This window comes from Suhomyces tanzawaensis (genome assembly GCF_001661415.1).
Source record: "Suhomyces tanzawaensis NRRL Y-17324 unplaced genomic scaffold CANTAscaffold_7, whole genome shotgun sequence".
In the NCBI taxonomy this organism is placed as follows: Eukaryota; Fungi; Ascomycota; class Pichiomycetes; order Serinales; family Debaryomycetaceae; genus Suhomyces; species Suhomyces tanzawaensis.
This window is the reverse complement of record NW_017963642.1, coordinates 883,576-907,642: the sequence shown is the minus strand read 5'-3', so window position 1 is coordinate 907,642 and position 24,067 is coordinate 883,576. Positions and strand designations below refer to the sequence as shown.

General features: G+C 45.8%; 10 protein-coding genes across 10 annotated transcripts; 6 read left to right on the top strand and 4 right to left on the bottom strand.

Annotated features, from left to right (window-relative positions):
• Positions 1 to 532: 532 nt before the first annotated feature.
• On the bottom strand, positions 533 to 1,391 carry RPS21 (40S ribosomal protein uS5). Its single transcript, XM_020208074.1, has one exon. The coding sequence runs from the start codon at positions 1,339 to 1,341 to the stop codon at positions 571 to 573; it is 771 nt and encodes a 256-aa protein (XP_020062718.1). The 5' UTR covers positions 1,342 to 1,391; the 3' UTR covers positions 533 to 570.
• Positions 1,392 to 1,953: 562 nt separating this feature from the next.
• On the top strand, positions 1,954 to 2,523 carry CANTADRAFT_56556 (uncharacterized protein; the record flags this gene model as incomplete). The annotated part of the gene is made up of 1 exon (XM_020210604.1): positions 1,954 to 2,523. The coding sequence occupies one exon, from the start codon at positions 1,954 to 1,956 to the stop codon at positions 2,521 to 2,523; it is 570 nt and encodes a 189-aa protein (XP_020062717.1).
• Positions 2,524 to 4,355: 1,832 nt separating this feature from the next.
• On the top strand, positions 4,356 to 4,952 carry CANTADRAFT_27335 (uncharacterized protein). Its single transcript, XM_020208073.1, has one exon. It carries the CDS (start codon positions 4,568 to 4,570, stop codon positions 4,739 to 4,741), a length of 174 nt encoding a protein of 57 aa, XP_020062716.1. The 5' UTR covers positions 4,356 to 4,567; the 3' UTR covers positions 4,742 to 4,952.
• A 640-nt stretch (positions 4,953 to 5,592) lies between these two features.
• CANTADRAFT_27334 (uncharacterized protein) lies at positions 5,593 to 5,972 on the bottom strand. The gene has a single exon (XM_020208072.1). It carries the CDS (start codon positions 5,872 to 5,874, stop codon positions 5,644 to 5,646), a length of 231 nt encoding a protein of 76 aa, XP_020062715.1. The 5' UTR covers positions 5,875 to 5,972; the 3' UTR covers positions 5,593 to 5,643.
• A 1,929-nt stretch (positions 5,973 to 7,901) lies between these two features.
• Positions 7,902 to 9,801, top strand: CANTADRAFT_27333 (uncharacterized protein; the record flags this gene model as incomplete). The annotated part of the gene is made up of 1 exon (XM_020208071.1): positions 7,902 to 9,801. A coding segment is annotated over exon 1 (1,538 nt), but the record flags the coding sequence as incomplete, so codon positions are not given.
• A 2,344-nt stretch (positions 9,802 to 12,145) lies between these two features.
• SOD2 (superoxide dismutase) lies at positions 12,146 to 12,823 on the bottom strand (the record flags this gene model as incomplete). The annotated part of the gene is made up of 1 exon (XM_020210502.1): positions 12,146 to 12,823. One exon carries the CDS (start codon positions 12,821 to 12,823, stop codon positions 12,146 to 12,148), a length of 678 nt encoding a protein of 225 aa, XP_020062713.1.
• A 787-nt stretch (positions 12,824 to 13,610) lies between these two features.
• CANTADRAFT_27331 (arginine--tRNA ligase) lies at positions 13,611 to 15,843 on the bottom strand. Its single transcript, XM_020208070.1, has one exon. It carries the CDS (start codon positions 15,651 to 15,653, stop codon positions 13,824 to 13,826), a length of 1,830 nt encoding a protein of 609 aa, XP_020062712.1. The 5' UTR covers positions 15,654 to 15,843; the 3' UTR covers positions 13,611 to 13,823.
• Positions 15,844 to 16,633: 790 nt separating this feature from the next.
• Positions 16,634 to 18,663, top strand: CANTADRAFT_27330 (uncharacterized protein). Its single transcript, XM_020208069.1, has one exon. The coding sequence runs from the start codon at positions 16,672 to 16,674 to the stop codon at positions 18,517 to 18,519; it is 1,848 nt and encodes a 615-aa protein (XP_020062711.1). The 5' UTR covers positions 16,634 to 16,671; the 3' UTR covers positions 18,520 to 18,663.
• Positions 18,664 to 19,303: 640 nt separating this feature from the next.
• On the top strand, positions 19,304 to 20,992 carry VPS17 (retromer subunit; the record flags this gene model as incomplete). The annotated part of the gene is made up of 2 exons (XM_020210544.1): positions 19,304 to 19,419; positions 19,516 to 20,992. 2 exons carry the CDS (start codon positions 19,304 to 19,306, stop codon positions 20,990 to 20,992), a joined length of 1,593 nt encoding a protein of 530 aa, XP_020062710.1.
• Positions 20,993 to 21,887: 895 nt separating this feature from the next.
• Positions 21,888 to 22,712, top strand: CANTADRAFT_35944 (Siz/PIAS RING finger protein; the record flags this gene model as incomplete). The annotated part of the gene is made up of 1 exon (XM_020208659.1): positions 21,888 to 22,712. A coding segment is annotated over one exon (825 nt), but the record flags the coding sequence as incomplete, so codon positions are not given.
• Between the last annotated feature and the right edge of the window lie 1,355 nt (positions 22,713 to 24,067).

Below are 24,067 nucleotides of genomic sequence, written 5' to 3'. Positions count from 1 at the left end.
GAGTTGCAACTGTCTATTGTAAGATGCACCCACTCTATCCTCACCGGATAGGCCAATTCGTTAGAAACACGTTACAAGTTTGAGCTGTCTTTTTAATTGCCCATCATGTTCGTACAAACCTATGCCACCAATTTTGATTTCAATAATATTGTACCGGATGATTCGATAAGACAACTGGTATCATGTTTAAAAAAATTAAAATGCTGGTTGGCCATATGAGCGAGTTACTCAGCATCACCATTCTTTAGAGTAATAGAGAGAGAGCGAGATAAGAAAGAGGTGTTTGGGGTCTTCTTGGGTACTGTTGCATGCTGGACGGTTTTTGTGGGCGTGGCCTATGTCCCATATCTCCTCTGTAATCGCAACATGTCGCAAGATTGGCATAACCAGCGACATGAGCGTCAGATAAGGCTACTCGTCACAAGCAGCACCCGGGGAAAAGACGTCTTGATCAATAACTCTCTTCAAGTATTGAAATTAAATCGCCCCAAATTTTAAACATGAACTGTGTGCACTATATTCTACATTAAGTACGTGGTAATATTAAATTCTAGTTATACAACTATACATTTAGTATCTCTTCTTACCAGCGTGAGCTTCTTCAGCGTAAAGGTCCAATGGAGATTGAACAACTGGAGATTCGGCCCACAAGTTTGGAGTCAAGAAACCGTAAGTGTTACCAATAGCAACGAAAGCAGCCTTTAAGGTGTTTTCGGTGGTTCTGGTGGAACCGGAAGAAGTGGTGTAAACATCTTCAACACCAGCCAATTGCATCAACTTCTTGACAGCTGGGGAGGCGACGATACCCTTACCTCTTGGGGCTGGGATCAATCTGACGGCAACGGAACCACACTTACCAGTGACCTTGGTTGGCAAGGAGTGAGGAGCACCCAAGTTGGTACCCCAGTAACCTCTTCTGATTGGGATGATGGACAACTTGGCGATGACAATGGCAGCCTTGATAGCGGAAGCAACTTCCTTGGCAGTCTTGATACCCAAACCAACGTGACCGTTGGAGTCACCAATGACGACAACAGCCTTCATTCTGGTTCTTTGACCGGCTCTGGTTTGCTTTTGAACGGATCTGATCTTCATGACTTCGTCCTTCAATTCTGGCAACAACAAGTCAATGATTTGGTATTCCTTGACTGGCAAAGAGTGCAAGTAGATTTCTTCCATAGAAGTGATCTTACCGGCCTTCACCAATCTACCTAACTTGGTGACTGGGGTCCATCCCTTTTCTTCATCTCTTCTTCCTCCTCTTCTTGGACCTCCTCTCTTGTTGTTTCTACCGAAAGCTCTCTTGTCGGCAGGGGCTGGGGCAGCGGCTGGGGCAGACATATTGATATCGATTGTCGGAATATTACGTGGAAAGCCGGGGGTGGTGGTTTTCGATCGACAGATACTGAAGAAAAGAATCCTGGGATGGTGAAAATTTTTGAGATATAGGATGGTGCGAGAGGCGGGCGGGCGCAAGCCCTAACATCACGTGTGTGTATTTTTCGAGCTCCCGCTTTGTGACTGCGACCACCCCAAGCTAACGACACGCACGACACACGACACGCGCCCCCGACATCCAGCACCGCCGTGTCAAGGCGACATGCTGCTGCCGACACGCGACAACCTCGTCACGCGCCACCACAACCGCATGTGAAACCTCTGATAAGGGGATAGACCCCAAGGCTTTGGACCCTTCACCTTCAGCTCTAAGCGCCCACAAGCGTCCAATGAGGCTTCCTCTACACACTATGTAGCTTCCACTGCCCATTGGCTTTGTCCGCGATCCCTCAACCCGGCCCCATTTTTGGTGGCCGAATATTGCTACGTCCTCAGTAGCAATCTAACGACCCCGGAATTCAACTGGTACGTCATTTACGGTATCACCATCCCTATAAAACCACGCCTCCCCCCTGAAATTGACACACCACCTTCTTGGTTATATTCCTGTTCACTATGTCCTACGCCGAAGCCGCTGCCTCCTCTGGGCCTACCGGAGCCAACAAATTGCCATCGCCACCTAAAGTCAAGCAAACTTCCGACCCTTCTGGAAACGTTGAAACCGTGAATGCAAAGGAATTCGAAAAGTTGAAAAAACAAGGCAAGCAAGAAGCCCACGATATCATTGAAAAGAACAACGAAAAGGCCAAGCGTGTCGAAGAGGAGCTCGAGAAATTGGAAAGAGAGGGCAAGTCTATCTTAAACAAGGTGATTGCCTCCTTGCAAGACGGAGCCGCGCAATTATCACAATACTTCAACGGAGCAGGCGCCAAGCTCCAGTCTGAATCCTGCACTGTGGTTTCCAGAACTGCCACTGAATTACAAAACCCTGTAGTGGTGGCCCAGGCTTTGGTGGGTGTGACTGGTGCCATTGCTGGTTATTTTGCCTACTTGGAGAGAAAGAGAATCAACACCGAAAGTGGCCTTGTCTTGGGTATCCACGCTTCCGTCATCACCGGGTTGGTGCTCGCAGACGGTTACTTGTTCAACAAGTTCTACCCAAAATATGACAAGAAGAGACTCTAGTGTGTATTCTTAATAAAGCATAACGATTTAGCAAAATGTAGTGTCTGCAGCAGGTTGCTGCTTCGGTGCAGTGGAACCATTTTACTTGGTCGCACGTGATGTATAAGATCCGGTGCCTCGCAGTTAATTTTGGTTGTAGTTGTTGCTGCAATCGTTTCCATAAACTTTGATACCCTGGCAGATTCTAGATCCCGAGTATTTCTTCATCGGTGAACTATGAGCCCAGCCCACTTCGGTCGTAAAATTATGCTATACTCACGCGCAATCTGGCCAACTTGAGCTGCACCTCGCGGCACTATAGTCTATGAAGCCTGCCCATCAGTCCAATCAGTGGAATAGCTACTGCGTTCATAAGAATGCATTTGTTTGTTTCTTCTGGATTCGTGCCATCCTTGGAGACAGCTTCACTGGGATTGGATACCCTGAAATTGAACCTAAAAATTGCTGTAATCTGTTTTGCCGTTTCCCCGATGGATTTGGGTTTATTTCAAAGATAGTACTTGCATTTGCTGGAGCTCATGATGAAATGGTAATAATGTATGGAAAGTAGAGTAAATTTTTGAATTGTATTCAATTTTTTTATGAAATTTGTTGTACCATTATGCATTTTTGGAAAAAATTGCCTGATTTTTAACAAAACGTAGTTTTCGATTTTACATGAAAATACAACTTAGCTTGAATAATTACTTCGCTATGGATCAGACAACATGTGAATCAGTCACCTTGGTCACCATTCACAACAACAACACCTCATACATCACGTGACGCATAACCGATCGTGGCTACCCGATCTGACGATTAGCGAGCTGGAATGTAAAACTAACATTTTGCAGCATCGTCTAATCCAGGGGAGAATTTGCGGTTAGACCTATTTCACACTTTTTTTTGTAGACCTCCAGAATATTCCTACTTAGTAGCGTCGATCATAGCCATCCGATGGCCGGCAATCAAATATCATGGGTGATGCTGGGAACTACTAGCAAAGCTGTTAGAGGCAGAAGGTGACATGCTGTATTGCCTCATCGCGAGAGCCGAAAGCAAAATCCTCCCCCCACAGCCCAGCTGATCATGTGTAAGATGGTCGCGTAATAACGCTCCAAATTGCCGTATCTCACAACGTTGAAGGGAGGGCATCGTTTCTAAATTTGGCAACATCGTGCCAAAACGCGGTGCTTCAGCACATGACGCATAGGTACCCATGGGTGTTATAGTTAATGCAAAGGTCGGACGCATAGATGCATTTCGAAAGGTAGAACTATAATAGTATTGTTCATGTATGTGGTGACCAGTACCGGCGGGCAATATTCGACGTTGAATCCGCATTAACAATGTGACCACGGATGGGGGCGATGTTTAGTGCTTGGGTGACCCCTAATGGGCCTAGTTAGGAAGTTTGGTATTCGTAAAGAGCGGAGATAGCTTAAGCATCATTACCGAATCCCTGAATATAGTTGCGTAAATGTTTTCGGCGCATAATTCGTTTATGTCTAGTTCATAATTCATCAGGATATTCAGTACTAATGCTTGAAGCGGGCTTCGGTTGGAACTTTGTCATTTGACAAGGAGGAGCGATAAGTTGCAAGCTCACAACTTTGAGAGAGTTCAATTAACCTGTGGTGCCACTACAAAAAAAGCGTCAGGTTTTCACACCGATGTTAGAATCGTAATTAGATTAGTGTAGATAAGTGTTGGCACATGAACTACATCACCAACTTGTACTGACGACATTACACCTAGTAGTAGCTTGCTAAATTTAGTAACATACTCCAATCATTCTAAAAAATCGAAGCTTTCCAATAGATTCCAAACCTTAAATGACCCCCTGGTCATACAAAAGAAGCACTGCCTTTGTCCTAAAATGTTAACGCATGAAGATTGATGGAGCAAATGAGCAAAAATAAACAAAAAAAGTGGCCATTTTGGAAACTGTTGCCCGTAAGTGTAGAAATGGTTTTGATTAAACTTTTTAGACGCACAATACTTGGCTCCTAACGGCATGAACAATCCTACACTTGCCTTATTGTAAAAACTAAAATTATTTTGCATGCGGAAGTTGCCGACACTCGCAGCATGCATATTGCAGGTACAGGGCTTCATACTCATGCACATCTTGTTCTCCTACGCTTACATACGGGAGTGCATTGTGTCACTTCTGAGGCCCAAGGCATGTGAAATGTCTCAATTGTCAAGTAATGCGATGCAGTCACGCGTCGATTGAGCATCGCCAACCGTGCTGAGTCCGGATCGGCACAAAGTTTGGCTTGTCTTCCGGTTCACGGTAATATTTTACTGCGCTTCCAATATTACCTAGGTAATTCTTCGTACCCTCGCTATTATTTAGCAAGTCTTCCTCGGATTTGTCTCACGCTCTTCAGTATCCAATTTGCTTCTCTAATTTGACATTCTCATTGGCCGATCAAGGCACAAGCGGAACTTAGTTTTTACGGCCTCTACGGACCGTTGTTTCTTCACTTACATATTAATGACGTCAGAATATTTCGTAACCGTACAAACTGTGATTGAATTAGCACAATAATAAAATGGTTGTGGACCATGCTGGTGTTCCGATGCCCAAAGTATTTGTTTTGATTCGGAATCGGCATTTGGGCTGGTGCTTTGCATCCGTGAAGTTACAAGTTATACTTTTTTAGTGCAGAATCCTCCTGCTGGTAGTTGATCGATACAAGCCTCCACGGCGTCTAAGTGCTGAAAATCATGATCTAGTTGTTGGCATCCAGTGAGCCTACTATCTCGTTTGGGTTCTCGTAATGAACCTGGCAATCGGCGAGGCTCAAGAAAATAAGGCTTAGAACTCGTTGGACTATTGTTTGAAAGTTAGATAAGGAGCTATTTTGACTGATGGCAATCATTCCTCTAGCGCAAAATCCCCCAACGGTTCCTAGCTTTGTAATCGCTGATTGCGTTTTTTGCGCTTCTCTTCTGATGTAATTTGCCGATTTGTTTGCCCCCAAATCGCCAAAGTCCCCGGGATGGACCAGGGATCCAACCAGGAAGGCTTAAGCGCAAACTGGCTTGACAGTGGAGCGCAATTTTGTCATACATCAATACCCCGGGGTGGTACAAGCGATTACTTACTTAGCCTCCTGTTCATTAATACTGCTAGATACGAGTGCCCAGGTGGCTCATTCGATACATTTCTCTTCGTTCAATTTTAGGGTTCACCAGAAAACAAGTAATCAAGTGGCCGCAAAATATTCCATTAATCCGAAGCCCGTAGCGGGAGAAAACGGTGTAGCAATCAATCTCCGGAGCTAGGGGGCATGCGCCAGGGATCGCGTGGGGGATTCGGGTGCTGACTTTGGCAAAGAGATGAGCTTCTCGAAGCCGCATTGCTATGTGGCATGCCCGAGAAACATTGCCAATCGAAGAGATGACCGGTCCCTGCAGTGTATGACAGTTGTTCGATCAGGCACCTATTTTGAGTGTCACGATTTTGAAGGTTTTTTGGCTTGAAGGCTTAGACCAATTGTATCGTCCAGTGAATGGTTAGTAAATACTGGCAGTTTGTTCTCTTGCTGCATCAAGTGAGCCGCGGCTTCTCTCCGAGAAGGTGCATGCATAATACAGTAGACAAAAAATAAAAATAACTGAATAGTATATATGCATAGAACACAAAAACGAAAGTTTAATTAGACTTTAATTTGACTTTTTCGACCCTTGTCAAACGTCCACGCCTCTGCAAGGCTGGTGATTATTTGTATACTATCCTCAAAAAAATATCTTTGAATCTCGAATTGTGTACTCTGATTATAACACCCGTAATTACTACATTATTGCAGTAGTGCGTATTTTTTAGTCTTAATGAAGGAGGCTTAATATGGCGCCAACCCTGTGAACCACAATTGAAGCCTGGCTTACGGTTGTAGCTTGCTGATTTATCCTCGGTCGGATAAATCTAACTTAATATCTTTGTACCTCAGTTGTCCAGTACCTTAGCAAATTAGTCGTGTCCGGTCCGGTAGTCGTATTCAAACCAGCGACATGAGAACCGAGACACCGCCCAAAGATATGCATGATGCGGGTAGAATACCGTATCCGACGAAGATGCATCACGGGACTCTAACACAATTCTGGCTGCGGTCAATCTTGGTGGATGATCAAGTTGAAGTAATTTTACGAATAGGCATGTTTCGGAGAATATGACAACGACGTCATAGACGTACGGCGCCCTTGTCAGCCCTTACGTTTGCCGTGGCTCAATCATGTTTGCTTTCCTACACTTAAAATACAAGCAGAAAGAGTAGCACCCCCACACAACCCGATCACCACGTGACCGAGATGAGGTGCAGTTTCTTTTCGCACCGGTGGCTGGGAATGCCGATGTGGTTGGTGGGGACGACAGCGTGGATCGTAGATGTAAAAATCGGAGGCACATGACGGAGGCACAAGACGGAAGCACCTAGCGGACGCAGCGGAAAGCTTCAGTTGCCTTACCTGTTCCGATCCGTACCTTCGGAAAGACTATCGCATTATTGAAGCAATACCTACGCAATATCATTTGGCCCATCGAAGCCTGTAAACAACAGTAAGCAGTACTTGCCGATGAGAGCTTGACCATAGATGATGTAGCCGCATCAGCCACCTCGGAAACTTCTATGCTAAGCGGCTGTCCATCTGTTGGTCCTCACAGCCGCTATTGATCACGCTCCTACCGTCTGGTAAGGCATTCCCTGGGGCCGTGTATCGAAATCGGGGCACCAACGCTGGCCGCGGCAGGCTAAAGAAACCGGTAATTCGCACCTTCCATCAAGCTGGCAATTTACATGTGACGCAGCCCCAGTCAATGCATCGAAGAAGAAGGAATGGTTATGCGAATTTCTTTTTTTACTTACTTAGCGGGAAGGTGTCGGGAGGACCCGCGCCATGTAGCCCAGGTGCGATCAAGCAATAGCTTAAAGGATTATATGGGAGGGACGACAATGTGGACAAAGAGGGGGTGACCTATATTGATGACTGAGAGTGGTGCGACTATTATGTTTAATTCTGGGTATTTACATTGAATATAGCAAACAAAAAACGCTAGTCAGCAGGTCCTTTAAGCTGTCAAGGTTAGGGAAGATGGTGAATCTTTGGCAACACATCAAGGAAGGCTGTTCTGGTGGGTTATGATATTTTGTTTTGTGGGTCATTTTCTTCTTTTTAGAAGTCACATTAAACTTATGCAATTTTATTTTTTCTCTCACCTGGTATTTTTTCATTTGATAACAGAGCTTATGTGCATGCAATGTACGTAAAATATTTTTTAGAAAGCTTAATTTTTAAGTTACTCCCCAAAGCTTAAAATATTGTGATTCCTTAGTGCTCCAGTATCTAGGTGTCTTGATTGTGTGTCTATCATGATGTAATTCACTCAACCTGCTTGAACTATCATCATTTATATATAAACTCTTTTCCTTGCTTCAATTTTAACTAATAACAAATTCAATCACCTCGAGTTTAACTTTAACCTAACTACCCTCCAACCATTGACCATCACTACTGGTGGCTAAATTGATGGTGCCTTGTGCTTCTTAATAATCCACTTTGAAATTCCATCGAAAGCTCTATCTTCGTCTTCCATATGTTCTCATCAACTCCATCAAACTTTCCTCCCTATAGTCGCTTTGATATGTTTGATCCTACTTCTGACACCAACCAGATCAACGATTTTTCTGATTCCAACATTCACAATCCCGCTGCTCAAGATCAGTCGCAAGTGGCACCGGCCACCGGTGGCTACTTCCTCGAGGAGCCCAACTTCGATGAGGCCTTCTTGAACCAGAATTCTAGCTACATGGCCAACACACCTACCATGAATCCTGCCAACTACAGCACCGCCAACTATGTGAATGCCGGCCAATCATATTACGGAGGTCAACAGCTCAACCAGAACTTGGCAGAGCCTCAATTCGATGCTTATAGCACCAATTCGAGCACTAGTGCCAACACCAACACAATCAACAGTGTGTCCACTAACACCACTGGCCAATACTCCAACCAGTATCAAGATGCCTCTATGTTGTTTTTCGACAACCAAGCATTTGGATACAATAATAATAACGTTCAAACCAACAACAATAATTCCGGTAATTATTATTCATCTCCACAAGTGTCTCAATATAGTTCTGCCGTACCTCCAGTTAACTTCGACTTGAGCCAGCCCCAGCAGATCAACTACAACTACACCTCCAACTCTTATGAACACAATGGCTCCTTGGAAAACCCTACTGCCAAGTCTACCCCATCTATTCAGTCTCCCCACAAATACATCAAAGAAGAATATGAACCACACAGGTATATCAAAGAAGAATATGAACCACTGCCATTCTCAGCATTAGAAATTGCTGCTGCATCCCATGCCGAGAAACCCAAAAGAAGATACAGAGTCATTCGTGGGATTTCGGCTGGTGGATGCACCACCAAGCCTCCTAAGGAATCAGTGGACAGCGACTCTAAGTTTTACCCTGTTGAATTGCAAATCAATGGAGCATCGGTGGAGGACGTCTGCTACTCGCAATGGAACATACCAGAGAAGCAGGACCGCAGAAGGATTGTTCGTATAGAGAGGATCCAACAGGGTAACAAGTTGATTGCCAACTTCAGCATTGTTGGCAGTGCCGACGAAAACCCTGTCACAATGCCTCCTCCAAGAAATGTCGATGTTGTGGAGGTGAGTTGTTTGGAGTGTGACATTCGCATTAACGACGAGTATGACTCCAGCAGTGATGACGAAAACAAGGGTAGCAAGTCTCCTAAAAATTACGTCAAGCACGAGGTAGATGGTGGATGTTACCAATACTATATCACCTCTGTGGAGGTGGTAGAAATTGTGGAGTTGCTTATTGGAACTGAATTGGTTGACCCAGCCGAAAGAAGAAGAGAAAGAGGCAGAGTTAGATCCAATTTGGTTCCTTTCTGGTCCAAGAAGCCAATTTCTTCAAGAATGAGTGACAGCACTTCCACTTCTTCCTCCAACTCCAACACTCCTAACCAATTCAATGCCCACCCAACCAATCAGGACTTCAGGGTCGAGTTGGCCAGAAGAATCATGGGGTACGAAATCAGAAAGCCTCGTGGCTTTGACAAGGAAGTAAGAATTTTGAGGTGGGATAAATTGGTTCCTGCCTTGAAGAGGGCATTACAGAGTTACTACACTGAAATCCCTAATTAATAGGCATAGAATCAGATTTATCTGCTAATCACATAATTCACTCCTTGCATCAAGTCCTCCCAGGCATACTATAGATATAGAGCGGCGATAAATTGACACACATAATTAAAAGATTGTAGATCAAGATCGAAATCGTACAGGAGCTATCATTTAAGATGGTTATGCGCTTCGAAGAAGGAACACTGCAACAACGCGAAAACGATGTTAAAAAATAGATTAGTTAGGTCGGAGGAGTGGAGATGGAGAAGGGATACGAAGAGCCACAAGAGAATAGTTAGTCCAGAAAGTCTAATGCGTTCTGGCGATGACTATTTCTTTTCCAATAATATTTAACGGAAGAGATTGTTGGAGTATCTCCACCTCAAAATGCCTAAGACAAATCCGAATCGTGCATAAAATAGTCGGTAGGGTTTGGCCCAGAAAATTTGAGTGAGGGACATGCAAATACGGGGAGACGATTGCTTCGCTGCGCGCAGACCGTCGTTTGTTATGCCTGGGATTCGCGGGGGTCGGGATGTGAGCACGGAGTGTGGCGGGCTGGGCGGTCGTAAAAGCTTATTGCTGAGCATCGCAAGCTAATCCTGGCGACAACACCAGCAATAGCAGGTTGCAGACAAGTGGGAATCATAACACTCAATAGCTTGATAATATGAATATTTCCTGCTGTTCCGGGCTCAAACACAAGGTGCGCCAGTCACGTGCAGTGGAACAATACCCTGACAGGTTTAGTCCGGGATACTAACCCAAAAGTGTATTTTTTCCGTGGTCAGTACACGTGGATTGAGGGTCTATTGTATGGTGCTGGGGGCATTCAGGAGGTCAGGCCGCGTCCTATCATCACAACAGACTCAGAGGAGCCGAAGTATACCGAAGATTCTCTCCAACCTTAAATTTGGTTATTTTCTCAGGATAGATGCACATGTCTAATTAACCTTTTCGCGTTTACTCTTACCTCTACGGGGCGAGTTTAAATGCCACCAGGTCCACCCATTGTAGCCTGTCGAGTATCGCCAACTCCCTAACAGGGGTATCCGCGCCTGTTATCATACAATGCTGAGGCTGATGCACACGAGACCCTGTTGTTTTAGGAGGCGATTTGAGCGGTGCCAGCCCAAGTCAAACCCCCATCACTCTAAAAGTATCGTACTTTAAACACTAATGCCGAGACCCAGCCGTGGCGACTTGTCGGTTTGTGGGAGGGTCAAACGTGCCGAGGGTGTCGGGAGTTTGTTGCAAGCACAGCTGGAGGCTTGGGACATTCCCGGCAGATCTCATCGATTGTCCATGTGCTTTTGCTCGTTTTGGAAACAGTCAACTAACCCACCTGTTACCTCTCAACCGTGCATGTACCATCGGCTGTGGGCTCAGGGCCCGCAAACCCAGGATCTGACCCTAAAATTGGGGGCATGGACCCGCCACTAAAGGGGGGCTCTGGGTTTTGTGGTACCGCCACCACTCGTTTGTCAGTCGTAGCCTTGCCAACATTGCCTGCTTGAAGGTGCCCTGGTTTGGCGATTCGGGGAAGTGTCGGCAAATACCGTAGTTACTCCGAAAGCCTCATGGCCCAGAGAGGTGACATTGGTCCCAATGCAGGGAGGCGCCATGTGCCCAGCTGATACGACCCCGTAGATGGTCGGTCAACAGCCGCTGAATACAAGTCGGGCGTGTTGGAGCATGGCAGGGGTTGATGGATGTGCGAGCCGTTTTGGACTCGACCGCGCCACCAGTCGTGGCCAGTGCTTCTGGCGTCCACCTGCAGATCTGTCGAGGGTTGTGGAACTTGTTAGTGGAGGTTGCTACCGTTGATAGGAGCAATTTGGGAGTTTTGGGGGCTAGTTTGCGAGAGTTGGCTACCAATTCGAGGTCAGTACAAATTTTCAGCGTTTGCTGGTCCACCACTATTAGATTGGCCTGGATTGGCCTCTGTGCGGTCTGTCGCTGCATCTACCTACTATTCTACAGCCAGTGCCTCAACAAGCACTTTACTGCTTCGTTTTCCATTTCTCTGTCTCGCTGCATCCTTTCTCAGTGCTGGTTTTATGTGTCATCGGTGCCGATTAAGTCAACTAGTTTGGGAGTTCCAGGTGTGGCCGTCACCGTCTCTGGCCATTTCAGGATACTCAACAAGACTGGCTGGAGACTTGATGCGAGGAAATGCTGGCAATTAACCTGTGGAGATCATCTTCACTCTTCGAAGTAGTCAAGAGCATATTCGACTTTGAAAGTGATCATATTCGAGATCGAAAGCATTCTTAGTTCCAGAAGTCTGTTCCTAGTTTGGTTTCTTTCCGCAGTTAGTTTCTATCTACGTCACCGACTGCACTAGCTAGTTGCGGCGAGCCAATCCTCCGACTTCTGCTACTTGCTCATCGACTAGCTACCAATTGCTTGAAGAGCCAATTCTCTCCCACTTATCTACACTCATTCGTACGTTCGTATATTCACGGTCTCTTAGTTAACCAAGAATCTCTTTTCGGCTTCCTTCCAGTTAATAACGTTCCAGATGGCCTTGAAGTAGTCAGCCTTGACGTTTTGGTACTGCAAGTAGTAGGCGTGCTCCCAGGCGTCGATAGCGACCAAAGGAACCAATGGGCCAGTGACGGTGTCTTGGTTGAAGGTGGTAACGACGTCCAATTCACCACCGTTCTCCTTGTTCTTGACAATGAACGCCCAGCCGGAACCTTGGATACCAGCCAACTTGGCGTTGGTGATGGCCTTCAAGTTGTCGAGCGAGCCGTACTGCTCAGCAATCTTCTTGGCCAAGTCAGAGTCAGAGGCTGGTGCCTCACCACCGCCTTGGCTGGTGGGAGCCAAGTTCTTCCAGAACAAACAGTGGTTGGTGTAGCCACCACCGTGGAAGTTGATGTTCTTTTGCAATTCAATGGTCTTCTTGACCTCACCCTTGGCCTTGGCCTCGGCTTGTTGCTCAATGGCGGTGTTGTATCCGGTGACGTAAGTCTGGTGGTGCTTGGTGTAGTGCAATTCGTTAATTTGGCCCGAGATGTGAGGTTCCAAAGCGCCGAAGTCCCAGTCCAAGTCTGGAAGGGACACCTTGGTTCTGACGGCACCAATGGTTGGCAAGGACTTGAAGTTGACACGGGCAGCGGTTCTAAAGGTTTGAGAAAGCATGTTGTGGTGGTGAATAATTGTAGGGATAAGCAGATTTATAATGCTCCAATTGGTTGCTGGCCATTATGCAGGACGTCCCCCCAACGATGGCTCGGGGCCGAAGATCGCTGGAGATGGACCAACGGGTCACTGTGGCTGCCCAGTTTATGGGAGACAATACGGGTTGACGTAGCACTATTGGTCACCGAGGCTACCGATGCTCATCGGTACCATTTGGCGGCTGACCCACAATTGACGAACAGCGACCATTGGAATAAGTCCTTCACTAAGATACCATCTGTTGCCCTTGCCCATTTGTGGGAGACTGCTGGGCGATGGAAAGAGCAACAGAAACTTGCCAGCGTTATTTGGTGACTGGATTGTTTCCCTGGCCTGAAAACCATGACCTTGACCTGCCAAGGCTATTGACCAATTGTTGCAAATGAGCTGGCACAATAAAGGTGACTGCAAATTGTAGACTGGCGCCGAGGAGGGGGAAACTTGTCCTTCTTCGGGTTTTCGACTCGTTTGGACTGGGCCAGCTTGGATTACAGTTCGGATCCATTAGTAGAAACCCCAAGCCGTCGCAAAGATGGACCCAAGAACCACCAAATAGAAAATCTAGCATGTCTGTTCAAGCCTTAGAATCGTTAATTCTATGTCTTTCTTTGGATCTTGTCAGCTTTTTCTTAGTAGCCGGAGAAAAGTTTAGAATTAAGAAGAGAGGAAAGACTCGATTATTTGGATTAATATCGTATATTGCCAATTTTCAGTTTGCATTATGAAATGATGATCTTATATTGAAGTGCTTGTACTAGTTTTCATGCTTGTTGCAATCGCTTTCTACCGACATTGAAAATGATCAGTTTATGACCGATATTATTATTTAAGCATGATTACACAGAATCCTCGGCGGTTGCCAGGACCCATCTGTACACTACGCCTTGGGCACCATCCAGCTCTTCATTGGTACTTCTAGTTAGTTACTTTTCTGTTTGTTTCTTCTATTTACGTGTCTGGCTTACATTCTATCCACAGCAGTCAAGCCCAACAAGGTCATACCGTTGTACAACACTTGTCTAGCAGAGGCGTACAATGCTAAACGGGCAACAGCCAAATCCTTCTCTTGACCAGCAACCCACAAGATATCGTAACATTGGGATACAATATGTGTCAAGTTGAATAAGTAGGTGACAATGGTTGATGGTTCGTGTGTCTTCAAGGCTCTTTGAATGACGTCTGGGTATTGAGCCAAGGTTCTGATCAAGTTGGCGGCACATGGTTCAACCAAGAGGTCAAAGTTGGCATCCAACAACTCAGATTCTTCGATCTTGGAGTTTCTTTGCACAGATCTCAATCTGGAGTGGGCGTATTGCAAGTAAGGACCGGTGTCACCTTCAAAGGACAACATTCTTTCCCACTTGAACTCGTAGTTATTGATTCTCTTGGATTGCATATCTTGGATCATGACGGCAGAAATACCCACCAAGTCAGCAATGTGTTCTGGGTTTTCGATCAAGGCATACTTGGCTGGGTTTTGCTTCATGACTTCGTGCATCTTTTCCTTAGTTTCTTCCAAGATGTGGTCAAGGAAGACAACAGTACCCTTTCTGGTGGACATACCTTCGACCATACCGAAGTTGACATGCTCCAAGTTCTTGGCCCATTCGAAATCCATTTGCTTCAAGATTTCGAAGAACTGCTTGACGTGCAAGTCTTGTTGGTTGGCAATGACATAGATCATCTTGTCGAACTTGTAAGTGTTGTAACGCTTGATGGCCTCACCAACATCACGAGTAACGTAAATGGAGGTACCATCGGACTTTTGCACCAAACACTTACCTAAGTGCTTGTTGAATTTGCTTAAGTCAATAAGCTTAGCACCTCTGTCTTCGTGGATCAAGCCTCTGTCAGCGAACAATTGCATGGCGTCAGCCATGGTTTCCTTGCTCACTTGGGACTCACCAGAGTATTGGTCGAATGCGATGTTAAGACGGGCGTAGGTGTCGATATACTTCTCGATGGACAAGTCTCTGAATCTCTTCCAGATAGCAAGAGCGGTCTCATCACCGGCTTCCATCTTTCTGAAGTGGTCTCTGGCCTTGTCATCCGTGGCACTGGAACCAGTTTCCTCGATTTCCTTCTTCATGTCAGCGTTGATCTTGACGTAGACTTCGAACAAGTGGTTGATGGGGTCAGAGCTCAAGGCGTCCTCAGAGCCGTACTTCTCGAAACCAACAGCCAACACACCGAATTGTTTACCCCAGTCACCAAGGTAGTTGATTCTTTCAACATCCCAACCAGCCTTTTCGTACAAGTTGGACAAGAACCCACCAATGATGGTGGATCTTAAGTGCCCAGCATGGAAGGGCTTGGCAATGTTTGGCGATGAGAACTCGACGATAATCTTCTTGTTGATACCCAATGGCAAGTAACCGTAGTTGTCGCCTCTCTTCAAGACGTCCTTGATGACCAAGTTGTACAAGATGCTCTTGTCGAAGAAGAACTGGAGGAAAGGACCTTCAGCCTTGACTTCCGACAAGAACTTCGACTTGTCGAACTTGGCAGCCCATTCAGCAGCCTTTTCCTTGGGGTTGACGCCCTTCAATCTCAATCTGGGCACTGGGATGATCAAGTCACCCTTGTCCAAGGTGTTTGGAGAGTCCAATGCTTGGAAAATGATGTCCTTGCTGACCTCGGAGATGTTGTGCAACTCGTTAGTGATGTAGTTTCTCATGACGTCCACGACGTTGTAGTCTGGGTGCGAGAGTGGTTGGGCAGACGAATCTGGTTGGGACAACCCCAACTTTCCTAAGCCTTCAGTGATGGATTTCAAGTCTCTGGTAGACATGGTGAACTGCCTGAGTGTGGATAGTTTTGGAGGAAAGGGAATTCTCATGATGATGGTGTTGAAAATTTTGGGGTTTCACGATACGCACGACCAGCCTGCGAGATGCGATAGCGAGCGATGGCCAGGGGAAACAACCACCCTGCAGCGCTTGTACCGAGCTACGGGTGCTGAGACTTGATGGGGTCAATAGTGTGTTCAGAGAGGATCTAGTTTGATCTAAAAAATAGAGGTCATGGCACTTGTGATGTTCTGATATGAGTAGGAAGTAGGATTCAAGCACAGAGATGGGTCAATACACAGAACACTATTGTGAATATTATACATGGTACGGTACGATTCTTCTAAGGAATTAACTACTATCCATGGAGTGATTTTGATACGTTAGACTAAGAATTGGTTGGGGATTGGTGGAAATTGACGTGGTGCAAAGGGTGCAAAGTGGCAGTCAGGTCATTGAAAGATTGGCGACTCCATAGTTCTAGAGCTCTAGAGTGAGTTATGAAGGGCTTCTGGACAATACAGTGGGAAGTACCAGAGAACAGCCAATGGGCGGTTCGTAGTTTCGTGAAAGTACCACGGTGGGTGCAAATCTCCGGTAGCACCAGAAAATGATCCTCTAGGGAGAAACTTAGGGAGAGCGCACCATCTCGTGACTCAATTTTAGGGAGCGCCAAACGGATGACAACCATCCTAGCGACAACCCGCGCGAAAAGTCTCCCTAGAGCCTACACCTCACCCCACCACATTGTTGTGCCCAAAACACCACGAAAACGACTAGCTACAACCAAAATTGCCTCTCATCGTCACCATTCACCACAACAGCCTCTGTGATTCCGCATAAACCACTAGACCGTATCCAGTTGGGTTCTTTCTGCTTTCATTTCCCATAAGTCACCAGCTTATCTGGAAGAGCCGCACCCCAAGCGTGGCCGCGCTAAAATAACTCGTATCCTTCACCACCAATTCAATTACAAGGTCTGCCATAGATACCCATTGCCACTCGCCGACCATTGCTACCATGGACGACAAAATCGACAAATTGATGGAGATGGGCTTCTCACGGGACCAGTCAATTCAAGCGCTCAAGTCCTCAAACAACAACTTGGAGGAGGCCTTGTCGTACTTGTTTGGTGATCCCATTGAAGAGGTCCAGGAAATCTCGCCTCCTCCCCAAGAAGTCATTCCGTATCACGACACCGTCAAGATTCTGAACCCCAGCGAAGTTCCAGACTTCTCTGCTCTTCCCGATACACTTCCAGGCTACGAAGACCTCAACACCGACTCCAATGGCACCCTGGAGCGTTACCACTATCAACAAGACACCTACGAGGAAACTGTGTACGAGCAGGTCCAGAGCTTCGAAAGAACAGAGCTCTCTCCCCCCGCGTTCCTCGGCCGCAACGCGACCTACATCGAGAACTATATCGTTCCATTCTTGATTATATCGTGCCAGTTCAGTGAGTTCAAGAAACTCCTTTTGGAACACGAGGTGTCAAAGGATTTCGACTATGGCTATGATAAAGACTGGTACAATAATGAGTCCAAGTTGAGTGTCCAAATTCCTGAGCAATTTGAAGACAAGAGCTCCTCGTACAAATTTATTATCGAACTCCAAAGGACGGCCGGTTTCCTCGAAAACGTCAGCAAAAGAGCATTTGCCAGCTCCGTCAATTTGCTTAAGAATTTGCCCAATGATTTCAAGAGCGATTTGGCCAACAGAATAGAGGATCTTGAAGATTTTGTGAGAAAATTATACTCAAGTTTAGATCACAACTTGGCTCAAATTTTCGATACTCCAAATGGTATTGACAAGTTGTTCAAATCTCACGTGGAGAGCGTCAATGATGAGGCCACTGACTCCATCTATATCCTTCCTATTGACTCTGAATCCAGAGGGTCGAACATATATGATTCGTTCAACACCAAGTTTTGGAACGACGAATCGAGCATTGGTAATATCAGATTCACCGAAGTTGCACCAGTGTTAACAGTGCAGATCTGCAGTGACGAATGGAGCCATGAATCGGGATTGTTCCTTCTTGATGAGGTATTCTATCCTGAGATTTACAGTGCAAAGTACTCTGAGGTGATTGTGGATATGTTCCAAAAGGAAGCGAACGTTCAGAAGGAAAGATCGAACTTGTCGAAGAATATCATGGAGTTGAACTCGTTTGAGGGTAAGAAAATCAAGCAAGTGATACAAGCGACTGTTGGCCACTTTGAAACTTTGGGAGATGAACTGGTCCCGGAAGAACTCAAAAAAATCAACCAACAAATTGTCAGTTTGACCGACTCCATTACTACAAAGTTGAATGAAAGTAGTAAGGCATATGCCAAGTTAGATATTACTAACTACAAGAACATTCTTCAAGCTATCGACAACTATCCCGAACTTGGTCCTCCAGAACCATACCATTTGGTTGGAGTGGTACTCAGTGATAGCGAGTACTTTTACACAAGCAAAACATACACTAAAGATGACGAGAAATGGGTCTATTTCAAGGCAATCTGCGGCAGCGACAAGAAGGTTGTGGACTATACCATGGAAACCATGAATTTTGACGGGCTCAAAACATACATATCTGAAGGCACAAGTGATGCCAACCAAAGCTTGGTCCTTGTTTATGCCAGCCATGGAATGGTTGTTACAGATGCTCAGGTGAACTTGCCTTCGAATTTGACGGCATTTTTCGAGAAGGATAACGCAGAATTGGACGATTTATTGAAGAGGTACGAATCGAGCGACAGTATGGATGAAGACCAGCCAGAAAACGAGGACATCGATGACTACGAGGAAGATACCCCTGAGGAAATAGACTCGGGGGCCGGGGAAGAGAAGCCCGACCACAGGTTGGTTGATCTTTAGTTAATGGACTGTTATTTATCTTTCATCTGCGATCGACCCGCTTCTAAGTATTCTGTTAACCCTTCATGTACATACTGTCTTCAATACTGTGTGAAATATTCGCAAGTCCTTAGATTCATATTTATATAACATTCATAATTCTAGGAGATAAAATGGTTGCAAAGGTCAGGGAATGACACTTGTCTCAATATGAGCTTGTAAGATGCAACTTTCGAGCAGTTAATTACTCCCAACCGACCTCATTTGTACACTTCAAGGATCCGCTAGATCACCAATATGGGTTCAACCTCGCTACCAAATTTCCCTACAACCGGCATCAATCTGTTGAATTGAATAATAGTGCATTTACATCGTTGTATTAAATTATATTAGCAGACGCAGGGTCTAATAAACGGTAAAAGAGATGTGTTCATACTACAGTTGGGAGTGAAAGATACTAATCTGAGAATCATTTGATTATCTGCTTTCAGGAACCAGCTCAAATTGACATCCCCCTAATTTACTTAGGACTTACATACCACTAGGCGAGGCCACTGAGATTAAATACGATAGTAAAAAAAGTGACAAATTAAATCAATTATTAAGAAACATCAACAGGAGTGTCAAAGCAAACGAGCCGGAGAGTTCCTGAACCAAATACGTCGCATCTGAACTGCCAATCCTTCATTTGTGTTCTATGTACCCCGTTGCCTCCATAAGACCAAAACCTCAGAGCGTGTTACGTAAGCAAGAATTCAACCTCACTCACATAATCATTTAATGCCAACAATCTATCATCATCGCCATGTCTTCCAGCGTTCCCTACATTCCCGATGATGACTTCGAAAACAATAATCCGTTTGCAGAGCCAATTCTCCACTCTGACCCCCACAATTCTTTGGCCAATGACAATCTCTCTAGGTCTACTGATGCCTACAACACGTTGAACGACAACTCACCAAAACTTACCACAACCTCTGGAGCTGGTTCTTTTGAGAATAGCACTGGCACCTATAGAGCACCGGATGCTCCTGTGGACCAAGTACAAGCACATGCACCCGAGTCTGATAAGAATGCTACCGAAATCAGTGATACCAACAAAGAGCTCCGCCGACTTCTTCCCGAGAGATTTACCACGAAAAGCTCCCTTCAAATTAAGTTGACGGCCATAGAAAAGAACAGACCGGGCAACCCTATCTTGAGGTTTGATGCAGTGGTCAAAGGGCTTCCAAAATTCAGACAATCCACCTACAAAGACATAAGGAGAACCTACAATGAAGTTGTAAAGTTCAATAAGTACTTGATCATATCCAACTTGGAGGCTTTCGTGCCAGTTATCCCTAATGCATCCACCTCATATCCCTCTGGCGGCGAGGACGAAAACAAGCAATTGATGAATGTGTGGAGAGAATGGTTTGCAAGAATAGTGACAAATCCTATCTTGATCAGGGACGACGAGTTCGTATATTTCATCGAGAATGACTTTGGGTACTCGGTTATCAACAATAACCGCAAATCATCAGTTGCTAGTGGATTGATCAGAAAGACCCTCAAACAGTTCTCGGTTCCATATGACGAATTTGAGGAATTGGCTACATTTCGTCCATTGATCAAATCGGCGTATTTGATTCTTCAAAAGTTATCGAAATTAGAAGAAAAGAACTCCAAAACCCAAAAGCAATTATCCATACAGATTTATGATTTATCCAACCAATTAAACAGTTTATCACAGTTCGAAACCATCCACCCAGGTATGAAGAATATGTGGGAAAAGTTGGCCAAAATTAGTCAGATTCAATCGGACTTGTTGTTGATAGAATCCGTCAACGAGTTGGGTATATTGGGCGACGGGATCCAAAATTTAATCGAAGACTTCTACCAAGTAAAAGAAGCACTCACAAACCGTCATTTGATCATGAGAGAATTGTTACAGGCCGAGGCCCAAACCAAGTCCAAACACTTGCATGCTACCAAAATAAAGAGCAAATCAGCATTGGATCCGTTGAAGGTCGATGAAGCCATCAGATCGTTGGAGTATTCCAAAAAGGTGGAAGAATCATTAAAGCTCCAAGTGAACCGGATTTCAGGAGAGATGTTGATTGAGAAGCAAGAAGTGTTAGATTTTACCGAACACAAGTTCCAAAAATTGTTGAAGAGCTTGACGCTTCACAGAGTTGATCATCACAGAAAGATCTTAAAGCACTTGGAGAACATCCGGTTGGATATCAGGATAGTCGACGCCAAAGGAGGGTTGTCGAGATTGAACCGTGACAACTTAACCAATTTGAAGCATAACTTGATGCAGTCACAATCGTCTAACGGAGATGCCTGGTCGTCCAGAACATTCAGGTCGTTGAAGACCGAGCAGGAGGAGAGAGAAAGATCCAGAGAGGAGGAGGAGGAGGATGCCAAAAAGCATGATGAGGGTGAGGACGGCCGGAACGTCGTTGATGCCAAAAATGCCGCCAGCTTGTTGGGGGTTGCCACATTTTAGTGGGAACTGCTCCTGCTCCAAACATAGCAGCGAGTAATGTTTCCCAAATGCGGTCAGATGATACTAATCTCGACCAATCGACACTGATAATAATTTCATATACGACAAGCCATAACATGCTCGACAGCCGGACTAAATACGGTACTTTTAATGAAAATGAAAATGAAAATAGCTAGTGTAATAGCGAGTTCGCTAGGCGCGCGATCCGGGGAGAAATCTCCCTAGGCATCCCGATCCACCGCTGTAGTTAAGCACGACTACGCGTACCACGAGCCACTATCAGATATAGGAAATGCTGGTGCTCATCCATAGCACAACTGCCACCAGCTCCTCCCACGCTACGACTGCGCAGCCAGCGGCTCACCAACACCTTCACAGTCGCCACCTTGGTCTCTAAGCTCGGTACCGTCCCTCCCAACTGGCAACTGCTACCGCACGCTCAACATCCTCCCTCACCACCCAGCTCGCGGTACTGATTTTGGGCGTGGCTAGGTCGCACAACCCATCTGTAATATCTCCATCACCAAACCCATCACCAACTCCGGCCCCATGCAATATGAACCAGCCACTTCCGGCCCTCACCAAGGTGGAGTACACTGATACCCTCCATCGCATCTTCCGCCTCAAGGTGGCGGAACTCAAGGACCTTTGCCGGTCGTTAGCCCTCAAACTTTCAGGCAAAAAACAAGACTTGGTGGAACGTCTCGAGGAGTACATCAACAATTCCAAGGATGACCTGTGCCGGATGCTCACGATCCGCACGTTGGTGCTCAAGCGGTGCAACGGCGAGGAGTTACCCAGCAGCGTGGACCTCTACAACGCCATACGATCGGGCAAGTTCACCGTCAATGCCCCCAATCAATATTCGAGAGACTCGACCTCCAAACAGCACCTGACCGACTCCCAGTCCTACAAGGGCCACTCATTGTACTTCAAGGAGAGCCCGTTCTATACCTTGCGCCGCCAGATCCACGGCAGTCCCCAGGCATGTCTACCACTGACTGGCAAGGGCGTATGTCCTTTCACGTTCTTGTTCACCAAGGAGGAGGCCAATTTGGTGTATCTGGGTGACCCCACGGTTCGGGTCTACTTGATGTGCGGTCTCCAAGACCCCAAGACAGTCTCCAGCACAGAAGTACCCTTGCAGTTTCCGTTACCAGTAGAAGTCCATGTCAATGGAACCCAGGTGACAAAGAACTTTAGGGGCATCAAGGGCAAGCCAGGTACCGCCAAGCCTGCCGATATCACTGAGTTGTTGAAACCTTCTCAGAATAAAGTCCAGGTGATTTACACCCAGACCACCGAAACCTACTTGGTCTACATATATATTGTCAATGTGGTGTCGTGTGAAGAAATCATCAAGAACATACAACAAAAACCTTTGCTTCATAAGAGTGCTACTGTGTCAAAAATTGTGCTGCAGAACCAAGGCGACGATGAAGACGACATAGTGATATCGTCCTCGTCCATCACATTGAGAGATCCTTTGTCGTACACCAAAATGCAGTACCCTGTCCAATCCATATTCTGCAACCATGCCCAGTGCTTCGACGGGTTGGTCTTCTTGCAATCACAATTGCAGCTCCCTAGCTGGAACTGCCCCATATGTGGTACCGCTCTTCGGATTGAAGATTTATCCATATCCGAATATTTCACAGAAGTATTAAAGTCGGTACCAGAAGATGTGGATAGTGTGCAAATCAACGAGGACGGTTCTTGGGAACTTGAGCCAGCATATTTAGAGTCAAAAGCCAGCAAGCCTGATAAAGAACAATCTCATTCGTCAATGTCCATCGAAGACAACCAACCAGAAGCCATTGATATTGTTTCTTTGGATAGTGAGAGTGAAGATGAAGTAATAATGCCTCCAGCACAACAAGCTTCAAGTCTTCCTGAGACTACTGGACTGACGATGCCGACCGGAATTCCAACAGAAGAGAGCCTGACCAATAATTCATCTCATGGTCCTTCATCCAACCAGGCCAGTCCATATTCAAATCATTCCAGTCAGCATCCCAGCCCACCGCAAATAAGACCAATTAATGTTTCTCAATCGACCAACACATTGAAACCAATATCTGCACCAGAACCACCCTTATTTCCTAACACATTGGCTCCTATTCAGAATCCAAATAGGATCAATGAGAACTTGCCTTTGGCACAGATCTCGTCGTTGCTGACCAGACTCGACCCTACAAATTTCTCGAGAGTTCCACCGTTACTGCATTCTTTGCAAGCCCAAAATACAGATGGTGCTACATCAACAACAACAACAACAAGGCCACTGGGCCCATTGTCAGGAAACTTCAGCAGACCAGACTATCCATTCATGTCCTTACAGAACAACGGGACTATGATACCGGGATCTTTCACCAGATTAGAAAATCCCGAGGCCACAAAACGAAGTCCATCAGACCAACTGACTTTCTATCGGAATAATCCAATTGCGATGCAGAGTAACACATATACTCAACACAGTGCATTGCGACAAAGTGCAAGCCCAACCTCTGGTCACAGTGAGCTTTCCAAGCTAGCCAGGGTGGCTGATCGGTCATATTCAATGTTCTCTAGTCCCCAAAATTCTGCCAGTCCTTTACAATCCTCATTTCCTCAAGTGTCTAGACCTGTTCATTCTTCATCGGTACCACTTATAATCGATCTCGATTCTGAGTCAGATGCAGAACAAGAAGCAGTGAAGGATGCAGAGAAGGAAGCAGGACAGGAGGCAGAAAAAGAGGCAGAAAAAGAGGCAGAAAAAGAGGCAGAAAAAGAGGCAGAAAAAGATGCTTCTCTATTACCATCACTTGCTCCTCCAGCTCCGCAAGCATTACAAAGGACCCCCCCTGTTCCCGAAAGTTTACAATCTGACTTGCCTCCAGACAACCTAGTCAGGACTTCAGTCACAAGTCTGCTACCCCCACACGTGAACAGCCCAGTGTCGGCCGATAGTAATAAAATGTCAATAGGTGGGATGGTGGATAAAACGAAATCAGTTGGTTCAAATGAATCAGAAGCCATGGAAGTTGATAGTATGGCAGGAACACGAGAAGCTGATACAGCACTGATATCAAACGT

Bases quoted from the DNA above. Each gene is read 5' to 3' on its own strand.
- CANTADRAFT_27330 (XM_020208069.1), top strand. From the start codon at position 16,672: ATGGACGACAAAATCGACAAATTGATGGAGATGGGCTTCTCACGGGAC.
- RPS21 (XM_020208074.1), bottom strand. From the start codon at position 1,341: ATGTCTGCCCCAGCCGCTGCCCCAGCCCCTGCCGACAAGAGAGCTTTC.
- CANTADRAFT_27335 (XM_020208073.1), top strand. From the start codon at position 4,568: ATGCGGAAGTTGCCGACACTCGCAGCATGCATATTGCAGGTACAGGGC.
- CANTADRAFT_27331 (XM_020208070.1), bottom strand. From the start codon at position 15,653: ATGTCTACCAGAGACTTGAAATCCATCACTGAAGGCTTAGGAAAGTTG.
- CANTADRAFT_27334 (XM_020208072.1), bottom strand. From the start codon at position 5,874: ATGCGGCTTCGAGAAGCTCATCTCTTTGCCAAAGTCAGCACCCGAATC.